General features: G+C 45.8%; 2 protein-coding genes across 8 annotated transcripts in view; both read right to left on the bottom strand.

Moving 5' to 3' along the window:
• FRMD3 (FERM domain containing 3) overlaps positions 1-22,269 on the bottom strand; it is a 249,462-nt gene that overhangs the window by 16,722 nt on the left and 210,471 nt on the right. For 5 of the 7 annotated variants that reach the window (XM_074995192.1, XM_074995193.1, XM_074995194.1 and 2 more), the window contains one exon: positions 15,175-15,293. In XM_074995192.1, the coding sequence (XP_074851293.1) occupies positions 15,175-15,293 (119 nt within the window). Of the gene's footprint in view, positions 1-4,721; positions 5,000-15,174; positions 15,294-22,269 lie in introns of those variants that run through there. The other 2 variants (XM_074995197.1, XM_074995199.1) reach the window with 2 other exon arrangements.
• Positions 1-22,269, bottom strand: part of TMED7 (transmembrane p24 trafficking protein 7) — a 304,389-nt gene that overhangs the window by 198,232 nt on the left and 83,888 nt on the right. The window lies entirely within an intron of this gene.

The raw sequence follows: 22,269 nt of genomic DNA, 5'->3' as shown, positions 1-22,269 counted from the left end.
ACTCAGCCAGTTATTCCAGCATCTGCTTTTTAGTCAAGCATTGTTATATATAAACATGCACTTGGGCTCTGTGTACATGAGAATTTGCCCAGTGCCAGGATTCCTTTTATTGCTTCCTAAAGTAACTATGTGGAACAAAGGCTGCCACTGTTACTTTCCCTACAGCCACATACCTTTTCATGAATAAATTCATTGTGGGTAAGAGAAAGGACCCACTGCCCCCTTCTCTGATATGCCCCATTTTACTATCTGTTCAGAAGTGACATTCCTATGAGATCCTATCAAATTCCATCACCACCCCCTTTGTAGCAATTGCTAGGATATAAAATGCAAATCCTGACTATCAGGAAGTGCAGCAGCTGTGCTATTTCTAGATTTACAAAATCAAGTAGAAACTGTTCTTAAACAAATTACAAGTGTGTTTTAATTCAAAGGAAGGCAAACTTAGTAAGCAAATGTCCCTTGGCTAGGGCTGTGAATTATATTCAAAGATAATGAATATACTTATGCAAAAAATAACCCATCTCAGGTTACTCAGAATCAGCCCATTGATTGTACGTTTAAGAAATTGTGCCGAAACATTCAGAATTCACAACTGTGTTTGGAAGGAATCCTGGCACACCTGCTAATTGCCTCTGAATGGGCATTAATTCTTGTAGGCTGGTGGAAACACAATTTATTTTTGCCTTGACGAAACAGTTTATACTTGCAGAAATGAATGTTTCTGTTGTGTGGTTAAGCTTAAAACTTTTGATTTGATCATAAAGCTGGAAGACTATAAATTTGAATAGTTTATGACAGTATTTCCCAAACTTTACACAGTTGGGACCCAGTTTTTTTCAGCACTTTTGTGGCCTAAAAATATAAATGCATATAAAAAAAATGAAAAATGAATACATTTTCACTGTTTATTATTTATTCACAATAATAATAGTACATAATATACATCTTGATAGAAAATATCAAGTGCCTAACACTATTAGCTTAATTACGCAGGAAAATACAAAATGTACCAAATTAATAGGATCTTGCACAATAATTGTATATTTTCTAAGGATTGGTATTTTTTCCTCCCCCCAAGGACTGGTACTGGGCCACAGACCACACTTTAGGAAACACTGAGTTATGAAAAATTTATATTATGCATTCTGTTACACTTAGCTCCACTAGGGGACTTCAGAAATATATGTTCAAAATTCAGTACCAAGATAAGCACAGGCAAACTCTTCAAGTCACACACTAGATTTTGCTTCACAAATGAAATAAAGATCTCTCAATTCAAAAATAATTGATTGATTAATTAAAAAAATTAAATTAAATTACAGGTAAGTTAAGAAAAGATGCTATTACATTTATAGGGGTTTGGAAGAAAATTAGAAAAGTTGCCTCCAGTCTGTAAGAATCATCATTTAATTTAGGAAACCATGGAGCCTTGTGATGTCCTTCTGTCTGCTAGAGGCTGTTTTGTACAGCAAATATAATCAGCACTGAGAGTACTTTTTCTGCTAATTTTAAGATCAAAGGTAGTTTGTTTCTAAAATACATGATATTTACAAATTTTCTTGCCATCTGATATAATCTGATGTGTATTTGACATGCAACCAGCATGATTTTAAGAATGCAAATGCATAGTTGTACTTATGCTCAATAGATGAAGAGCATTTCTAACCTGAAGTAATAATGATTTAACAATACAACATTTTTAAATAAAATTCTGAGATAGCGCTATTCTGTGTGCAGAGAAAAGGAAAGCATACTAGGTTAGAAGTAGTACAGCACCCTTCCTACACAAAGGGCCTTTCTGAACTTTAAAGATTACATTAAACCCCCATACTAAAGGCCACAGATCGTTTATGTTTAAAACATCACAATGTTATTCAAAAGTGGCCGAATATTTTAAGCTGTGTGCCAGAGCTGTATGCATAAGATTTCCTGTGTACCTGCTGCACACACAAAGCTCATATTATTTTTTTGCCTCCATCTTCAAGGTCAAAAGACAGCTCCCACACTAAGGTGCTAGACAATGCAGCATGCGAAGGTGGAGGGCAGCCATCTGTGGGGAAGGAACGAGTTATGAGCTATCTATTAAAACTAGATGTACACAAATCCATGGGTCTGGATTTAATGCATCCAAGGGTACTAAGGGAACTCGCTGACTTCATTGCTGAGCCTTTGGCCATTATCTCTGAAGACTCTGGGAGATTGGGAGAGACCCCAGATGACTGGAAAAAGGCAAACACAGTGCTCATCTTTAAAAAAGGAAAGGACGACAATCCAGGGAACTATACACTGGTCAGCCTTACCTCAATCCCTGGGAAAATAATGGAAGAGATCCTCAAGGAATCCATTTTGAAGCACTTGGAAAAAGTGATCAAAAGTAGCCAACATGGATTCACCAAGGGCAAGTCGTGCCTCACCAATATGATTAGCTTCTATGATGGGGTAACAGGCTCTGTGGACATGGGGAAGTCAGGGGATGTGATAAACCTTGACTTCAGTAAAGCTCTTGATATAGTGTCTCACAGCATTCTTGCCCATAAGTTAAGAAAGTATGGATTGGATACATGGACTATAAGATGGATAGAAAGCTGGCTTGACAGTTGGTCCCAATGGTTAGTGGTCAATGTTTCAATACCTGGATGGCGATCGGTTTCAAGTGGAGTGCCGCAAGGCTCGGTTCTGGGGCCAGTGTTGTTCAACATCTTTATTAATGACCTGGATGAGGGACTGCATTGCACCCTCAGCAAGTCTGCGGATGACACAAAACTAGGGGGAGAAGTAGATGCGTTGGATGGTAGAGGTAGGATCCAGAGTGACATGAATAAATTGGAGGATTGGGCCAAAAGAAATCTGATGCAGTTCAGCAAGGAGAAGTGTAGAATCCTGCACTTGGGACAGAAGAATCCCAAGCTTTGTTATGGGCTGGGGACCAACAGGCTAAGCAGCAGTACAGTGGAAAAGGACCTAGGGGTTTATGGTGGATGAAAGGCTGGATATGAGTCAAAAGTGTGCCCTTGTAGCCAAGAAGGCTAATGGCATACTAGGGTGCATTAGGAGGAGATCTAGAGAAGTGGTTATCCCCCTCTATTCGGCACTGGTGAAGCCATATCTGGAATATTGTGTCCAGTTTTGGACCCCACGGTATAAAAAGGATGTGGATGTACTGGAGCAGCTTCAGTGGAGGGCAACAATAATGATTAAGGGGCTGGAGCACATGACCTATGAAGAGAAGCTGAGGGATTTGGGCTTGTTTAGTATACAGAAGAGAAGACTGAGGGACAATTGTAGATTGGATATTAGGAAAAACTACTTTACCAGGAGGGTGGGGAAGCACTGGAATGCATTCCCTAAAGAGGTGGTGGATTCTCCATCCCTAGAGGTTTTTAAGTCCTGGCTTGACAAGGTCCCGGCTGGGATGACTTAGTTGGGGTTGATCCTGATTTAGGCAGGGGGCTGGACTAGATCACCTCCTGAGGTCCCTTCCAGCCCTGTGATTCTATGATTATGACACACAGGCCGTGTCTACACTAGCCCAAAACTTTGAAGTGGCCATGCAAATGGCCATTTCAAAGTTTACTAATGAAGTGCTGAAATTCATATTCAGCGCCTCATTAGAATGCCAGCAGCCGTAGAACTTCGAAATTGACATGGCTCGCTGCCGCGTGGCTCGTAGAAACGGGTCCTTTTCAAAAAGACCCTGGCAACTTCAAAATCCCCTTATTCCTATCTGCTGTTAGGAATTACATTACTGCATATGAATTTACATACAATTCTATACTCACGTTTAATTAGATAGCTAAAGGTACATACAGAGGGAATGGTATCTCCAAATATGAGAAGAGGCATGAAGAGTCTCTCAGAGGATACATCCTCAGAAAAAAAATGTCCAAAATTTGGCCTTTTCAAATAGAAGTTAATAAGCACAGAAGTCTACATGGAGGAATAGCTTAGGGAAGCTGACTTTGGACTTGGTTCTGCAGAGCTAACCCACTACTAAGGAAAGAGCCATTTTGGTTGATTGCACTTGCAGTGCTCCTTACTTAACACTAAGTACAAGTCTTCACAGAGATTCATGCATAAATCTTCAATTGAAAAAGCCCCAAAGCTAACAGTTAAAGACATTCAGCTTCAGACTGTTTTTGACATATGATCCACAGCCCTCCACTGGTCAGTGCAGTCAATTAATGCAGCGTCTTAAAATATCCCTCAACCATTTAGACTTGGATTTTATAACAGTGCCTACTGAATTAGTGTCAATTAAAACCAAAGTTTTAAGTCTTCATTTATTCTAAAAAAAAGTATGGAGGACCTTAGATGTTGTGGAAAAGGGCCTCACGGGAATGGGCATTAAAGTATGTAAATGCTCAAGAGTGGTAGACTGATACCTCACCAACTTTCAAAGGAATTTAGGGTGAAACTAAAGCACCAGTCTTTTCTTCATTAAACTTGGCATAACCTAGAAAGTCACTAAAATGACTCAAGGTTGTTCACTCACTCTGCAAGCTAAAGTCACTGCTACCAGCAGAATAACCTTCCTTGTACGAAATCTGAGCTCACATGTATCAAGTGGCTTAAATGGCATTTTCATGAGTTTGTGCAAACCACGTTCATATCCTATGACTCAGGGGCCTTTTTAATGGAGGATTTCAAATGCGACAAGCTCTGCTCGAACACTGCGACTAAGGGATCCAGAGATACTGGTCTATGTTTGCTAGTTCCTGTCAAGCAAAACAATGGGTGAATAAACACAAAGAGAAATAGCTTTTATTACAGATACAGAAAGCTACTTCGCTGGTGTTGTGGGGACACACTGCTGGGATTCCCTTGGTCTTAGCAAATGTAGATGGCAAGACATGGCTCATCAGTCTTTCAATGTGAGGACAGCCTGTAGAGAGAATTTCTCAAATCATCATTTTCTTTATTTTGTGATTTGTCCACCATTTTTGTAGATGCCTTTTTGGTTAAGGAGGGAAAGATGGCATCATGGGACCTGTGTAATCTATCCAGCAAAAAACAAACAAACAAAAACAAATAAATAAAAATCCAAGCATCTCATAGCACCTTAAAAGACTAACAATTTTATGTTTTAGGTAATGAGCTTTCATAGGAATGACTCACTTCAGCAACAGGAAAGGCATACATGGTGTGTGTCCCCCCCTGCACCTGAGGCTGTCCATCCTGGTGGCAGTCCACAGTTTAAGATGTCTGAGCCAAGACTAGTGTCAACAAAGGAAGAGAGAATCTTCCTGTTATTCCTGATACGGAGTGTCTTTGTTCCTAATTCCTTGTGCTGTGTGCTCCTGTCTCTTCATCTGCTAGACTGTTAATGATCTTGCCATGTTCCTGAATCTGTGTGTGCTCCCTGTCAGCGACAGCCTTCAAGACTGATGTACTGACTTACCTGATTTATTTGTGTACTTACCTTACATTTTGTGGGGCCCCTGGGGTCTGAGGAGGTCAATGGGTGAGATTAGCAACAGAGAGTTTTGTGTTACCTTCTTGTTGAACAGTTATTTAGTTGGGAGTCCTGTTTAATAAATTTGATACACTGTATTTTATAACTTGCTTCCCTCAGTATCTTTCCTGTGACCATCAGCCTGGTGACAGACCTGGTAAGGAGTACGAATCTGTAGGGTGGGAATTGATGGTTAATTACAGTAGGTCCCTGTTGAATACCCTTATTGGGTTAACAGATCCTGCCAGGCAAAATCTGAGGGACTGGTGGCTGAGTCCAGCCCCTGGTGTTTCATGGGTATCTCCAATTAGCGGGGGTCTGTAGAGGTTAGTATGGGGAAGTGGGTCCTCCCTTTCCACAAGTCTCAAGTCAGGGTCCAGTGCGGAAAAGATGGTACAAAAGACCAAACTCCCACTTGGCTGCTTTCTGTCTCCTCAGTTCTTTTCATTTTGGGGAATGGTACCAGCACTTGCTTTTCCTTCCCAGCTTCAGTAATTCAGACAGGCCTTCTAGTTCACCATCCTGTTTTTCTCCGTTGCCAGAAAGAACAGGGATAGAGAGGGGACCCAGATCCTTGGGCTCCCAGCTGGTTCTTACCCACACTCCAGATCCTTCGCTTGTTGATCCCTCCATTCCGGAAGCTACAGCCCGACTGCATTCCGACAGACTTTTTCAGAATCCCCTTTTAAGCAGGTCCTCCATTTGGAGCTTGCTCTGCTGCTGCTGCTGCTGAGGGGCAGAGCCTTCTTAGCCTACAATGGTGCTCCCACAATTCCCTTGGCATCAGTGTGCAAACCCCATCACAGGCACCTAAAGAGCTCCAGTGGCACCATATTGTCCTTAGTGCACACCAGGGGCTCAACTCAGGCTTCTGCTTCAAAAGATGAATCGTCTGAAATACTCCATATCAGATTACTGTCTGGACAGGAGTTTCTGAGGAAAGCCTCTAGAAATGTCCTTGAGCAACCTTGTCAAAGTTTGTTGGCTCTGGATGATACATCCAAGCATTGCTGACACCCACCCCTGTAATGCTTATGCCCACACTCCCAATGTGAGGGAAATCTGTGAGGGACACACTCATCTGTGCGAGACATCTTCTACCTATATTCATGCTTTTTGGATCTATTGCGCTTTCTTCCTCCTCCTGCATCACAGCCAGGGAGAACAACACTCTAGAAATGAAATATACAGCAAAGCAAGTCTGGATTCACGTTGAGAACCATACAAATGTAAAAGTACCTTAGGTAGTGTCAGTGGGGATCAGATGATGATTGACTTGGAAAGCCTGGAACCTGACAAGTACTCCAAAGCTGGCACAGTTTTCTTTTGTTTGTTTGTTTGTTTTAAGTTCCTAATAAAATGAATTCTTGAGTGCACTGGTCACTAAGTCTTTATCTATACCACCTTTTTTGTCAGTAAAACTGTCAGTCAGGCATGTGAAAAACGTCCCCCTAACCGATATAAATTTCACTGGCAACAGAAGGGTTCCACAAGTGACATTACCAGAGCATAGCTGTAGGAGTGCTCCACTCCAGGTGTCGGTGTGTCCTCAAGCCAGTGCTCAGAGTCTTCCATAGCCACAGTTTCCTGCGCCGCGCATGCAGTAGCACCTCCTCCATCCCTTTCTACCTGACAATTACAGCAGGACACTCCAAAGCAGGGGAAGGATGGACGGAAGTGGAGCACTCACAGGGACATACATCTCAAAGGACCATCGTTACTGCACAAGATGAGTAACTTCCTCTTGTTCTTTGAGTAGTGTCCCCATGGGTGCTCCACTCTGGGCAATCAGCAAGCAGTAGTTGCAGAATGGAGATTTGGAGCTCAGTTACTACTGCAGTAGACAACACAGCTTGGCCCACTTGGATAGAAGCAGCAATGGGAGCCGAGAGAGCGTAATGCTGAGCAAGTGTGTTAGTGGAACACAACATAGCCACCTTGCAAATGTCCGTGAGGGCTACATTCTTGAGAAACGCAGTAGTAGACAACACTGCCAAGGTTGAGTGAGCACTGACTGTGCCCTGCAGCTCCATATGATAAGTTGCATAACGAGTGTGGATGCAGGAAGAAATCCATTTGGAGAATTGTTGGGACGAGACAGGCAAGCCTTTAGACCACACTGCAAAGGACAGAAAGAACCAGGGGGAATTTTTGCCATGGCTTCATATGGTCAGTGTAAACGGCCAACAACTGCTGGACATCCAGGGAGTGCCACACCACGTGAGTGGCGTCAGAGTAGGGTTTTGGGAAAAATGTTGGCAAGTGGGTAGGTTTGTTAACGTGGACTGGAGAGGGAACCTTAGAGAGGAACTTGGGATGAGGTTGGAGAGTAACTATCATTGGTAAAGACTGTGTAGGGGGGTCTCGGCCATCAGAGCAGTGAGCTCCCTGACTCACTGGGCCAACGTGATGGCCACAAGAAATGAGACTTCCATGGACAGGTGGAGCCAAGAACACATCATCAAGGGCTCAAAGAGTGGGTTCATAAGGCACTGAAGAACAAAGTTGAGGCCCCAAAAAGGCACAGGGACCAAACTGATAGATAGGTGTTCTGGAGACCTGTCAGGAATCATTTAGTAGTAGGATGGGCGAGGAATGATAATGCACCCACTGTTAAGTGAAACACCGCCAAAGCCATGGCGTGCACTAGGACCGTACTAAGGCTGAGGCCTAACCTGTGCAGGTACACAGTTCAGGGGGATAGACAAGGGCGTGGTGTATGGAGGGGTGGAATGATGGGCATCCATTCAATGGGAAAACAGCCACCATTTGTAGAGACAGGATTTGCACGTAGACTCCTGCCTACTATTGAAGAAAATGTGTTTTATCCCTTCAGAGCAAGTGGTTTCAGCATTTTGGAGCCATGTGTAGTTGCTTGACGTAGTTTGAGAGAATCGCAGTGAAGAGTGTGGCCAAAGTCCCACCACGGAAGGTTGTGGCAAGGAGGAGATGAATAAGGAACCACTACTGACATCCAAAAGAGGTAAGGGTAACGCAGGTTTGTCTGGGTGACACAGGGGCCACCAGGATGAGGCAGGCCCAGTTCTGCTTGCTGTTGGGTAGCAGTTGGTGGATCAACAGAATGGGCAGGAATGCATACAGTAGAGGCGCATTCCACATTACGGCAAAGGCGTCCCCGAGGGAGTACTTCCCGAGCCCTGCCCTGGAACACTGTTGATGACATTTTCTTTTGACCCTGGTTGTGAACAGGTCAATATGTGGCTGGCCCCAAAGGTGAAACACTTGATTGAGGTCAGCTGTATTGATTTCCCATTCATGCTGGTTGGAGAATAATTGGCTGAGGGTGTTGGCCATTACATTTAGGACTCCAGGGAGGTAGGTGGCCACAGGAGTGACCTGATGTCGGATGCACCACGCCCACAGTTGTCTGCCTTCTGTGTTTACGGATAGGGAGCAGATGCCTCCTTGGCAAATGAAGTAATATATGCAGGTGGTGTTGTCAGTGAGAATATTGACCGACCTGTGAGTGAGGAACTGCTGGAAGTGTTTGCAGGCATAGCGAACCACCTGGAGCTCCAGAAGGTAGATGTGTAGTGTTTGTTCTGTGAAAGACCAATTGCCCTGCACCACGTGGGGACCTAAATGCGCCCCACAACCCTACAGGGAGGTGTCATGGTGAGAGTGAGGGACAGTGGTGGTTGGCGAAAGGGCATGCCAGTGAGAACACTGCCCAGGCACGTCTACCATTGGAGAGAGGCAAGAACGCATGGTGGGATGGCCACTGCCTTGAAGAGAGGGTCCCTGGCCAGGGCACAGCAAGAGGCCAGCCATGACTGAAGGCAGTGCATACGGAACCTGGTCAGCCTGACCACTTGAATGGTAGTGGACATATGTCCCCGTAGCGTTAGACGGGTGCACACAGTGGTGGGTGATAGACATGTTACCTGGATGAGATTGCACATGGTGTGAAACCACTGGATGGGTAGACTGGCTGTGGTGGTGAAAGTGTTTATGTTCGGCCCTATGAACTCCAGGGACTGAGGAGGTTGAAGCGTAGACTTCTCGTAATTGATAGGGAAACCCAGACTGAGCAGGAGCTGCAACGTGGTATGTGCCCTGTGCTGGGCTTCGGGGAACAATGGGTCCTTTAGGAGGCAGTTGTCCAGGCAGGGGAAGATGATGACCCGTTGTCACTGAATGTGAGTGGCCACCACCGCCAGAGTTTTGGAAAACACTCTTGGCGCCATGGAGAGACTGAACAGGAAGACCCAATATTGATAATGATAGTTTCCCACCATGAAGCAGAGAAAGCGTCTATGAGCTGGATGGATGGATGATGTGGCAATATGCATCCTGTAGCTCGAGAGCTGAGAGCCAATTTGTTCTTGTCTAGAGCCAGAATAATGGTAGCGAGAGTCACCATCCTGAAACGTGTACAGAGGATATATTTGTTGGGCTTCCTGAGATCTAAGATTGGTCTCCATCCCCCACTTTTCTTCAGAGTACAGAAATAAGTAGAGTAGAACCTTTTGTACCAAAATTTCATGGGAACTGGCTCGACAGACCCTAAGCAGAGGAGATACTGGACCTCTTGGTCAAGCATACTCTCCTGAGAGGAGTCCCTGAAGAGGGACAGGGTAGGGAGGCAGGTGGGGAGGGGTGTAGAAGTGAAGGGGATGGAACCTCCTTGTGCAACCCATTCTAGAACCCACTTGTCTGTGCTGATGGCCTGAGGCAGTGATGGAATGGTTTTAACTGGGTAGTGCCTGGTTGAGAACAATGAATCAGACGCTCAACCATACCCTCAAAATTGTTATTTATGTGGCTGAGGGTGAGGCATTGAGAACTGCTGGTACTCATGTTGCCTCCCAGCCGTTTGCACTGAGACCTGTACTTTTGGCGGGGCTCAAAACAGTACTGCTGCTGGGGTTACTGAAACTGCTCCCAAGGTTGTTGGCACGGCAAGTAGCGGGTCCGTTTGGCCAGGGACACATACATGCTGAGTATGCACAAGGTAGAACAGGAGTCCTTCACAGAATGAAGAACCTCATTGGTCTTTTCAGCAAAAAAGTGTTGGCAATCAAATGGGAGGTTCTCAACCTTTTGCTGTAGCTCCTCTGGAACCCATGAGGTATGAGCCAGGATGTATGACACACGGCCAATGCCGTAACTCCAGCTCCCGTATCCACGATATCCATTATAGACTGCAAGGCAGTGCTGGCAATAGTGTCCCCTTCCTTGATAATGCTGATGTGGGGCTTGGTGTTGATGGTGTAGCAGAGCTGGAAACAGCTCCTGCAATTTAGAGTAATTTAGGTAATCATAATCAGCCAGCATTGCCATGTAATTAGTTGCACAAAGCAGTAAAGTGCAAGATGTGTAAATCTTTTGGCCCATGATATCCTGTTTTTTGCTGGCTTTGTCCCGGGGTTTGGGGTTAAACAAAACAACCTAGTTTTGTTATGGACTGTATCCACAATGAGGGAGTTGGGGTGCAGGTGCATGTACAGGCATTGAGCATCCTTAGATGCCACAAAGTACTTCTTGTTTGCCCATTTGTTGGTAGGGGCAACGGACGCTGGGGTTTGCCAGAGTGCTGTGACTGCGTCCCTTATAGCCTTGTCCATAGATAGTGCCACCATGGATGAGGAAGATGGTTGTATTTTATGGAGGAGCCAACACTGCTTAACAGGCACCTCCTGTATGTCCTTGTCCCATTTCTGTGCCACCCAGCAGAAGAGGTCTTGAAAGGCCCTCAGATCATCTGCAAGAGGGGGCAACAGGATGAGCACTGCATCACCTGGTGAGGAGGAAGAAGGGTACCGGAGGGAATCCTTTTCCCCTTCAGAGAAAAAGCCCCTTGGGGTCCAAGGACAGTTGGTATAGTGACAAGGTGGATGGCCACAGTGATGGTGGGCAAGGTTCTGATGCCCTGGATGGCACCGACTGGGCACATGAGTGTGGAGACCGGTTACTCCACGAACACCACTGTTGCTCTGGGTGAGAACAGTGATGTGCAAACCATGGCAGCAGTGGGAGTGGACACGGCATGGTGGACTGGGCTGGAATGCTGCAAGGAGAACACACTTGGGAACTCAGATCCATGTCCCCCAGGTGTTGGGGGCCTCATGCAGGATTACACAAGGATGCCAAGTGATGGGAGAGGCACAGGGAAGTAGGCGGCCTCAAAGAGGGTCGGTGCTGAGGGGACAGCACCAGACCGTGTATGTATGTGCATTTGCTCATTGTTCTCTGATGCCGAATGCTTTGGTGCAAAGGGTACCAGGGAGGTCACTAGCCTGGTGCCGTTGCAGTATCGCAGCAGCCTGCACCCAGGAGTGGGGCAGTGTTTCGACTCTGGATTTCTGAGGCGACCCCGATCAATGCAGGGATCACAACCAATGCTGCTTGAGAGCCAAACTGGGTGCTGAGTGTGGAGCCATCATCCTTGTGGGCTCAGCATGTCCCACTTTAGCATTGTTGGACTCAATGGAGCTGATGCCGAGTGTTTGCATCTTGGCTCCCTGAGTGCTCGTTTGGGTGGTGCCGGTAAAGACAGTGCCGATGAGCTCATGGTGGCCTTGCCTTCTGGCACGGCCTGCAAAGACCACGCCGGAGGCCAGGAACAGGCAGGGGGCAGGTTTAACACCATGGCAGGAGATCCCAAAGCAGTCTGGGGACACAGAGTCCAGACCACTAGACTTAGTCATTGGCTATTTAGTGAGTGGTTTGTCAGGGGCTGCCAGGTGTAGGGACTTCTTATACAGAAACACGCTGAGCTGATCAGCTCAGTCCCTGAGGGCTCTCAGTGTGAGGCTGAAGCAATCAATCAACACAGGATTGTGTTTGATGGCCCTCGCCCAGACACTAAGTACAGGATGCCTGGCTGTCAGAAACATCGTGTCCTTGCACTGCTTACAGCCCAGGGAACCTGGCACAGTGGTGACACAGCAGCTAAAAAACTAACTTTTTTTTTTTTTAAAAAACTTGGACTGGCAAATGGCTAAACTAAATGTAAACTAACTCACTCTGACTTGCTTTGTAGAGACACACAACACTCTGTCTGTAGCCAAGGACGGTGGAGAAGGAACTGAGGAGCCCACGCTGCATGCATACCAGATAGCATGAGGAGGTGCTACTGCATGTGCACAGCATAACAAACTACAGCTGTGGAAGAACTTCCGAGCACCAGCACAAGGACACGCTGACACCCAGCGTGGAGCACCCCTGGGTACACTACTCGAAGAAGAACACAAAAATTGACTCTGCACATGGATGGGAAAAATCTGCACACGGATGGAAAAGATTAGAGGGAAAACTGCTTGCCAACAAAAAACATTAAAGGGCGTATTAAAAATACATTTCCATCTCATTTCTGTCACTCACAGGCAGAGTTTTATCATGTTTCCTGAAGTCATTCTAGTTAGTGCCACTAAGAAAGAAGAATCTTATCTGTATCCTTGTTGCTCTGTAGCACTGGTCTGGTAATCCATGCATACAAACATAATTTTGAAACTCTGGAGCTTCAGTCTGGAAACCAGTCATCTCAACTCGATATGTGAGTGCTTACTTGCAAATTTAAGTGTCCACATGAAGAACAAGGTACCAAACTTTGAAAGTTTGCATCTGCTTTGTTATTATTCTAAATAGAATTTTTTTTTTATTATTCACTTCAATAACTGATAAAGTAGCAATTTTTTATGCCAACACCAAAGTCTATTGGCTTTTTCCAATCTGCAATGGACTGCCATGACCCCTTGTCCAGTCAGAACACGTTTCCTTCTGTATCAATTCATGTTTTGCTTGGAGAGAATTACCTATACTGTACCAACAACATGTGCCTGATGGAAGAGGATTTCATTTTTACAGGCAAATCTATACTACGTGCTTAGATTTTTAGAGATGACATTAGATACATTACAACAATTGCAATTTATCTTTAGCCCCTACATTGTTTGTTTTCCCTTCTGAAACAATTCTCTTCAACATAAACAGACAGCTTTGAAGTGGTTCAAAATTTCCTATGGACTGGTACTCTGGATTTCATTCAGATATGCTTGTTACCTAGCAACTTTCAGATATGTGGCATGAAATCTTCCTTGTCTCCTGGCAGTTTCTGTAACTAATTTATTTTCATACTTATCACAGACTTGGCCAATGTGAGAATCAATCTCTCAGGCAGTTTTATAAAGCAGAGGGACATTTTCAAGGAGGGCACTACCATGATAAGACAAAAAAGCTCCAAGCAACTGAATACTGTGCAACTCAGTCAGCTATCACATACAAGGTTGACTGAAATTTAGGGACAAGCAAGAGGGGCTAGGCAAACAGGTAAAATATTAACAGTGCTGATACTAGTCTGGGAGTCAAGATCTGTTTTCTATTGCTGGCTGAGCTACCAGTTAACCATGTAACCTGAGACAAGTCATTTCACTGCTCTGGGATTCTGTTTCCTCATCTGCATAAAGACACGATTAATCCTTACCCACATACGTAAGACTGGCACAAGGACCTCTGTAGTCACTCCCCTACGCAGTACTGTAATAATCTTTGTCCAAAATATGCATTGTAAGGTATCATTTAAAAACTAATAACTCACTGATAATTATGCTATAAGCACACTGTGGTTATTAAGAGTTATGAATATATGCTAAAATTATGACCTGAAGTTTGCTTAAAGTACACACACAGTGGGAGTTGATAAATAAGTTTGACTTCGACAAAGTAATGGGTATTTGATCTGTATCTGACCACCCCACTCTTCAGGCACAGACAAAGGTGGTACATTTTTACATATTAAGCAAACAAGCTATTAAGAGGAAGAAAACGCATGGAGCTTCCTCCTCCACCAGAGAATATAAGAACAGACAAACTATATCAGACCAAAAGTCCATCTAGTCCAGTACCTTGCCTTCCAACAGTGGCCAATAGCAGGGAATGAACAGAATAGATGTTCATCACGTGATACACACATTCCCTATTCCCAGTTTCTGGCAGACAGAGGATAGGGACACCATCCCTGTCCACGCTAGCTACTAGCCACTGATGGACTTAGTTGCTGGGGTCACAGACACTGACCCAGAGCTGTCTAGCCCACAGACACTTCAGAGTATGACCTGCATGCTTGCAGACTGGTTGTGAGTATTCCAGGCTGAGAACTACAAGAGCGAAGCACTGGGAGACATCCACTGGTGCAGGAAAAGTGGTGGCACAGGCCCTCAATGGGTTGGATTGTACCCCAAACCTCAGAGCAAAGACACTAAGATCTATGGTGAAAAATATTATGCAAGTGCTAAGTTTTATTACTATCTGTCACAGAAATTTAATTACATGTATGGTAGCTTCTAGGACATAATCCAAAGACACATTCCATTCCATTCACTGCATATCATTTAGTAGAACGATACCTATACTACTTACTTATTTTTTAGGTATGTTGTGAGGTTTAGCTTGTTTTTTGAGTGCCTTTCACCTGAAAAATCACACAACTATTATCCCCATTAATCCTCACCAACACAATTACTCTTGGGCCATGCTACTTGAACACAGCTTTCACACCCCACAGCTCTCAGAATTAATAATTTTTTCGGTAAGATGTACAGAAAGATAATGGTGTAATTCTGAATGCTAACTGTACAGCTATTTCCATACTAAGTTGATACTGTGTCTTTTAATTAATCTTTCCATGTGCACAGGAACGTTTAACAGTTTATAACATTTACTGTTTTGTGTATGAACCAGTTTGATAAGTGACTTACCTTCATCTAAAGGAAGATCTTCTTCACTTGGAGAAGGGAGGAGAGGTTTCAGTGGTTCCATATTGATTATGAGTTGTTTATTCAAGGAATGAGAACTACGGCTCTGAGGAATGCTGGTTCTAAAAGCAAAGGTGAACTGCATCAAATTGTTCACAAGAAATCATTACAAATAAAAATAACTGCAATATCCATTTTTGGAAAATAATTTTGGACAACTTACAATGGACCCCCAAGGAGAACAAGCCACATAATTATATTATTTTATTCCCTGCCTCCCTGTCTCGTGGCTCACATCCTTGATTGAATGGTGGCTTTGCATCTGAGGTGCTGCAGAGTGGCTGGTAGGGGCTCTGCAGTAAGCCGGCTTCCAGCTTCATTTAGCCTCATGTCCTCAGTTTATACTGCACTTCAGATTTATTGCTCCATTTTCACACAGCAAAGCTATGAGCAGAACGTGACCCCTAGAGAGAGAATGCTAATCATTCCGCTGAAGCACCATGCTCCACTACATCTAAGATTGGCAGAAAGATCTTCTGTTATTTGGGCAGTGTAAATTCAAGAACAAACTATGAGTGTTTTTGTCCCTTTCATCAATGGATGAACAACAGTGCTCACTCTAGGCACACCCTCTACAACATGTCCTAAGGTCCTCAGGTTTTTCTTTTTAGTTTATTATTAGTAGCCCTTGGTACAGCCTTCCCTGTTAGCAGGTGTTGATCTTTTTGGGAAGGTTAAGAAGGTTCTGTCTACTCCCTTGGCCATTTAACTATCTTAATCACTTGTTAAGAAGAACTGAGTGGTTCTTTCAAGTGGATTGTTTGGGTTGTGATAATTGGGTCCACGTATCTACTGCAGTTTACTGTAAGCAGTGAGTGACAGTTCATAAGATGTCATGGTAACTTTTAACAACAAATGATGTGAAAGGGTATGAAAGGGAGTCAGATAGACCAAATTAGTCTGAACTAAAAGGCTTAGTGATATAAATCAAGGACTGTGTTCAGATCATCCTTGGTCACAAGAAAAGTGTGGAATCAGAAATAAGTGACTCAAAATTGGTGCGTCAAAAACTAGGTCTTCTGGAGGCTGTTCCACTGTGCATTCTCTTTGTGGGTCCTTAAACAAAAGTACTTCCAAGAAAAGAACTGACAGGTGGAGGAGGTTTCAACCACCTTGGCTACTATACCCACTGCCTCATGTGACCCTGAACTTTATCTGTCCTAATCCTGAGAATTATCCTGACCAGATGGACCAGAGAGAGATGAACCCTGATGACATCATCTCAGATGTTTTCAGATGAATCCTAAACATGATCTGGGATGAAACGAGATCAGACCTTAACAATAGCTGCTCTAGTCCACCTCAGTCAAGACAGTTATTACTCTCTTATCTACCACGCTACCTAAGACTGTCAAAAAAGGTGGCTTTTCCTTCTAAAAACTCACTCTACCTATAGGGAGATGGAAAGGCGGAAGGGATCTTTTTTAAAACAAATGCCCCATTAATACTTTACACTGCAAATGTTTCAAGTGTTTTCCCTTCTTTCCTTCATCTTTAATAAAAGGTTAAAGATTAAAAGAACTTTTATAAATGGTGTGTTTGCCATGCTGCTAAGCAGGCTCAAGCCTCTGTGTACCAAACCCTGAACCTCTCTTAACACTATTTAATACTGGACAATTATGCTAATATCTTTAGGCTACATACTCTATTCAATAGACTACAACAGATGGAAGGCAGGAACCCCAGTAGTAGCTTGCTATAAATGTATTTGTTACAAGAGCCTAACCCTTGAATGAGGGCAAATTTCTGATTCCATATAGTATGTGGATCTTGTTTCAGGATAGGCTGAGAAGGACACCTGCACACATTCTACCATCACAAAATTCTTCTTCATTTTGGAGTATCCTAAAATTACACACTATTTAATAATCAAAAGATACGGCACTCAAGTTCATGGAACAATTTTGTGCCTTAGCATAGGCAGCAAGTATATATTCTGTTACAGTTCACTTCTAGTATTCTGTAAGGCAGTAAAACACAGAAAAGCCAAGTACAAAAGAAATCTTTTTAAAAAAGATCAACTAATACTCATCCCTCTGAACGTACTGGTGGAAAACGGACAGCAAAGAAAAAGTGGTTCCTCACCATTGTAATTGCTGTTCTTCGAGATGTGCTGCTCATATCTATTTGAGTTAGGTGTGTGCATGCGCCCATGTGCACAGCTGTGGGAAAGTTTTCCTTAGTAACTAGATAGCTGGGTCAACTGGGAAGCCCCATGGAACGGCACCTATATAATGACCCAGCACCCCCCTCAATTCCTTCTTGCTGACCACTCAGAAGGTGGGGCAGGAACATGGTTGAATAAATACAAGCAACACATTTCAAAGAACAACAGCTACAACAGCAGCAAAACCCGGAGGGTGGGGAGCATGAGAATCAGTGCACGGCTGACTTCAGGACTCCGGTCCCAAAGGCTGCGTCTCATCTAGATTGCTGAACAATTGCACAGTGAGACGTGAAGGAATGCACATAGGACCACATAGCAGCACGACAGGTCTCCTGGAGAAGCACATGCTCCACGAAGGTGGATGAGGTGGCCTGCGCTCACATAAAGTGCACCGTCACAGGTGGCAGGGAGACGTTTGCGAGGTCGTAATGCACGCTACAGGACATGATGTGCAGCGACAACACCAAGAGTCCCTTCACGTGCTCAGTGACGGCCATGAAGAGCTGTGTGGTCATTTGGAAGGGTGTAGTCTGGTCAATATAGAAGGCAAGTGCCCATCTCACATCAAAGGAGTGCAGTTGTTGCTCCCACTGGGAGCTATGAAGTTTGAGGCAGAAAACAGGCAGGACAATATCCTGACTAATATGAAATCTGGAGACCGCTTTAAGGAGGAATGCTGGGTCAGGGCGAAGTTGGACACCTTGTTCATATGGAACAGACACAAGGGTCTGGAGTTCAGATACCCTTCTGGCAGAAGTGACAGCCACCAGAAATGTCACTTTACCAGAGAGATATCGGAATGAGCAAGTGTCCAGCAGTCTGAAGGGAGGGCCCATAAGCACACAGAGGACCAAGTTAAGGCCCCAACCTGGGACTGGCCAGCAAGCCAGCAGGTGAAGTCAGTCCATACCCAAGAGAAAGTACCCCACCAAGAAGTGTGCAAAGACACAACTCCAGATATGTCAGCCAGGTGCACCTTGATAAATGAAGCAGCAAGGCCTTGCTGCTTCAGTGAAACAAGGTAAAGGGAACCCCTGCAGGACAGAAGTAGACAGAAGCACAAGATCACTCTTGGTGCACCAACAGGAGAAGTGCATCCATGTGGCCATGCAGGACCATCAGGTAGACTCTTTGTGGCTGCTGAAGAGGACCTGTTGCACTGGCCCTGAGCAGGCCTGCTCAGTGGATGACAACCATGAAGCCACCACACCGTGAAGTGAAAAGACCAAAGATCTGGGTGGCAGACACGACTGTATTTCTGCATGAGGGGAAGCTGAATAGGTATAAGACCAGAGAGCCACCTCAGTGAGGGGAATCAATGCTGGTGAACCCAGGCTGGTGCTATGAGGACCACATCTGCCCTATTCTTGCGAGCCTAGCGGAGCACCTTGCACATGAGGGGAAATAGAAGAAAGATGTAGATCAGTCCTGGGGCCCATGGGATGAGAAACGTGGTCACTTTGGAGCCTGGGCTGAAGCCCTGGGAGGAGAATTGCAGAACACTGGCAGTAGCTCCGGAACGGGAAGAGATGCAACTGGGGAAGGCAACTGGGACCAGAAAAACAGACAAAGGCTGATGGAAAAGGCAGGGCATCCATGGTGCAGACACCTGGATCTGGAGCATGCTGCAGGAGTGCTGTGGGGTAGAGTAAAACTAGCTGCAGTCAGCCCTGTGCTGGTGATGGGAGAGTGACCCGTTGTTGATAAAAACTGCGTGCCCCCAAGGCTGGAAGGGCCAGGATCACTGCAAATGCTGCCCGGGCTGCTACGGAAAGCATCCACTAATGCAGCAGGCACTGGCAAGCCCAAGGCCTCTATGGTACTGCAAGAGACCTTGAGGCTGCAGATGTCAGTACATGGAGAGAACCCATCTGGTCTTGGAGTGGGTCCTCTGGGAGGAGTTCAAATGGCTCTGGCCAGAATACTGGCGCATGGCCACACCCAGGAAAATGCGGCAACCTCAGAGTATCTGATATTAAAGGCAGGTGTGACTTGCTGCTAGGCCCCCCTCTACAGAGGGGTCGAGGACTTGAGCCCGAGATCCCCAGGGAGAGCCCCACTTTGTTGAAGTTTAATAATATATATGTATATTTATTTATTTAATAAGCTGCAGCTCAAGAGCCGTAGTTGTAGCTGCTGAGGACAACCAGTTAGTTAACTGCCCAGAGTGCAAAAGACATTTTGTCGCAAGAGGTCCAGGCACCTGGCATTTTTGGCTTTAGGGGCTGGGCCCACTGGCCATGGCACATCATTATGCAGACAGCCTTTGCCCCAGGGAACAAGGTGGTGAATGGTACACACGTACCCACAGTCTTCACTGGTGCAAAGTACTTGTGCTGCGCCCCACGAGTGGCTGGGTGAATGGAGGCCACAGGCTGCCGAGCAAAGAGGGTAGCAAGAACAACGGTTCCATTTTCATTTTTGAAAAAAGGGTCACACAGAATGGGCCTGTCAGAAGCAGGACACCACCGGCTGAGCCCTCCACCTGAGTGACTGCCTCCACTCAGAGGGGTCAAGCCAGCAGCCATGAAACGAAGAATACGCTGGAGCACCCAGGAGTTAGTCAGCCAAGTTTAGAAACCAGTGAACCCTCTACCACATCATTTGAGATGAGGGGGAGGCTGAAGAACACTCAAGGGGGCATCCTTGATGCTTGGCCCTGCACAGAAGAGGAAAAGAAGAGGATGCCTGAAAAGGAGCAGGGTGGTGGAAGCCACAAGGTGAGCATGTAGCAGTAGCCTCTGGGGGACAACAGGTAGACCTTGTAAGAGACCGGGCAGAGGGTACCATGCCCATAGAGTAATGGTGCAGCCTGCCCAGAGGAATGAGCATGGCGCCGAACCAGAATCATTGGGCAGCCACCCTGTTTTGATGCTGGCCCTAAGGGTTGGACACCACTGAGATGGGGCAGGAACAAAGGAGTGCCGCGGGAGAGCCATTCCCTGAGAAGGCACCACAGCAACGTGGACCGCCCTGGCCAGGGTTCCTGCGAGGTGGATGAGGCAAAAAAGAATGGTTGAGAGATGGAGAGTGGTGGCGGGGTAAAGGGTATGGAGATCCGGACTGGGGCTGAGGCAAGGGGTGCGGAACAGAGCGTTGCCACAATGGGACAGATGATGAAAAGGTCAACTGATGCCGGGGTAGAGGCTGGTGCAGGAACGAGACAGGTGCTGATGTCGGTGCTGGACAACATGATGGCATGGTGAACGGAACCGGCAGTGGGAACGAGACCAGTGTTGAGAGGTGGAGTGACATCAAGAACATGGTCGGCATCAGGGCAGCTGGCGACATGGGAAGTGATGCCAGGTCAGGGACCAGCACCAAGCATGGGACTGGTGGCCGTATGTAGGCTGGAATGGAGTCGGACACTGTGGAGAATGGGAAGTGACACAACAGAAGGCAGACGTTGAGGTGTCAACCCCCCCGCCCCCAAGATCCTAGCTCAAAGGGCCAGACCAGTGCAGAGGACTGGGACAGCGCTGCAAACTCAGCTGAGATGTAGTCCATGTCAAGTGGAGTTCAGAGCCGGTCAAGTAGCAGCAGGAAGATGACATCAGAGTAAATGAGGCACAGAGCCAAGTGTTGAGGTGGCAGCCAGGTTGTGCTGAGCAAAGGAAAGGAGTCTGCTTTACACCGAAAGAGTCATTTTGCTTGTGATGGGACTAATGGACCGTCATTTTGAGCAGCCATTTGAGACAATCCCAGTGAAAGATGCTATGTTAGTATAACCCAATTCTCTCCATCACTATCTCCTAAAAAAGGGACTTGAATCAGTATTGACCCAAAATTTCTTTTAATCAATCAGTAAAATGCTTTTTTTACCTCGATATCAGAAGGTAGGAAGTATGATCCTCACAGAAAAAACCACCACCTGCTTTTCAGCCCGTCATTATCCTGTTTTTAACTTATTTTAGGAAAAGGGAAGTGAGGAAGTCCACCGCACAGGCCCAGGACGAGAAGCAGGCTAATCTTGAGTGGGGTGGAGATGGAGGCCGCGAAGGCGTCCTGCACCATGAGCTAAAACAGCCAATATTCGGATGGCCAAGCTGGTGCTCAGGTTGAGCCTGGAGAAATGGGCAGAGATACCTGTATAGGTGCAGACAGGAGCGACGGCATGCTCACGAGTATTTGTCATGGGGAAGGGACTGTAATGGATGCCGGGGAGCTCATCCATCACATGAGGCCCAGGCTGCCTAGCAATGATGAAGGATCAACCAGCACCAAAGCACCTCTGGGTAGAGCCAGGAGGATGGGCCTCAGTGCATGGAATGAAGGGGCAGCAGAGTCACTGGCCTCAAGAGCATCCAATAATTTCAGTGCTGAAGATACTGTTGTTGACCGAGACAGTGCCAACAATTGGAGCCTCCAGCGAGTGCACACCATGGAGCACGAGCATTGCCACGTTGGTAGGGGCAGGCCAGAGCTCTTTCCAGGCACGAAGCCCGGTGTTGGGGTGGCATGTCACATACCAACAACAGGGGTGAGGAGTCTCGCTGCAGTGATTTAAGGGACACCTCCAAGATGAGTTGATGGAGCCAAAAATCAGGTTCTCAACGGTTCTGGAGATTGAGAGCACTGCAGGCCTGGCACACATCTGCTGACTAAGCTTTACCCAGGCAGCAAACACAGGGGTAGTGAGGACAGCCCACCTGCAGAGGCTGTAAGTAAACAGAACACTCCCCAACCTCTGGTGGGGAAACCATAGGGGAATGAGGAAGACAGTCCTAACTGAAAAGACCAACTGAGCCAAAAAAATGGATTATGCTAAACAACTATTTACAAGCATTTAGAAAAGGCTGGGGATCTGTGTCATAGCAACCGGTACTTGATTAAGACAATCGATCAGCCACCATGGGTGGTAGGAAGGAAAC

Source organism: Carettochelys insculpta, chromosome 5 (genome assembly GCF_033958435.1).
Source record: "Carettochelys insculpta isolate YL-2023 chromosome 5, ASM3395843v1, whole genome shotgun sequence".
Classification (NCBI taxonomy): domain Eukaryota; kingdom Metazoa; phylum Chordata; order Testudines; family Carettochelyidae; genus Carettochelys; species Carettochelys insculpta.
This window is presented reverse-complemented; position numbering and strand designations above follow the sequence as displayed.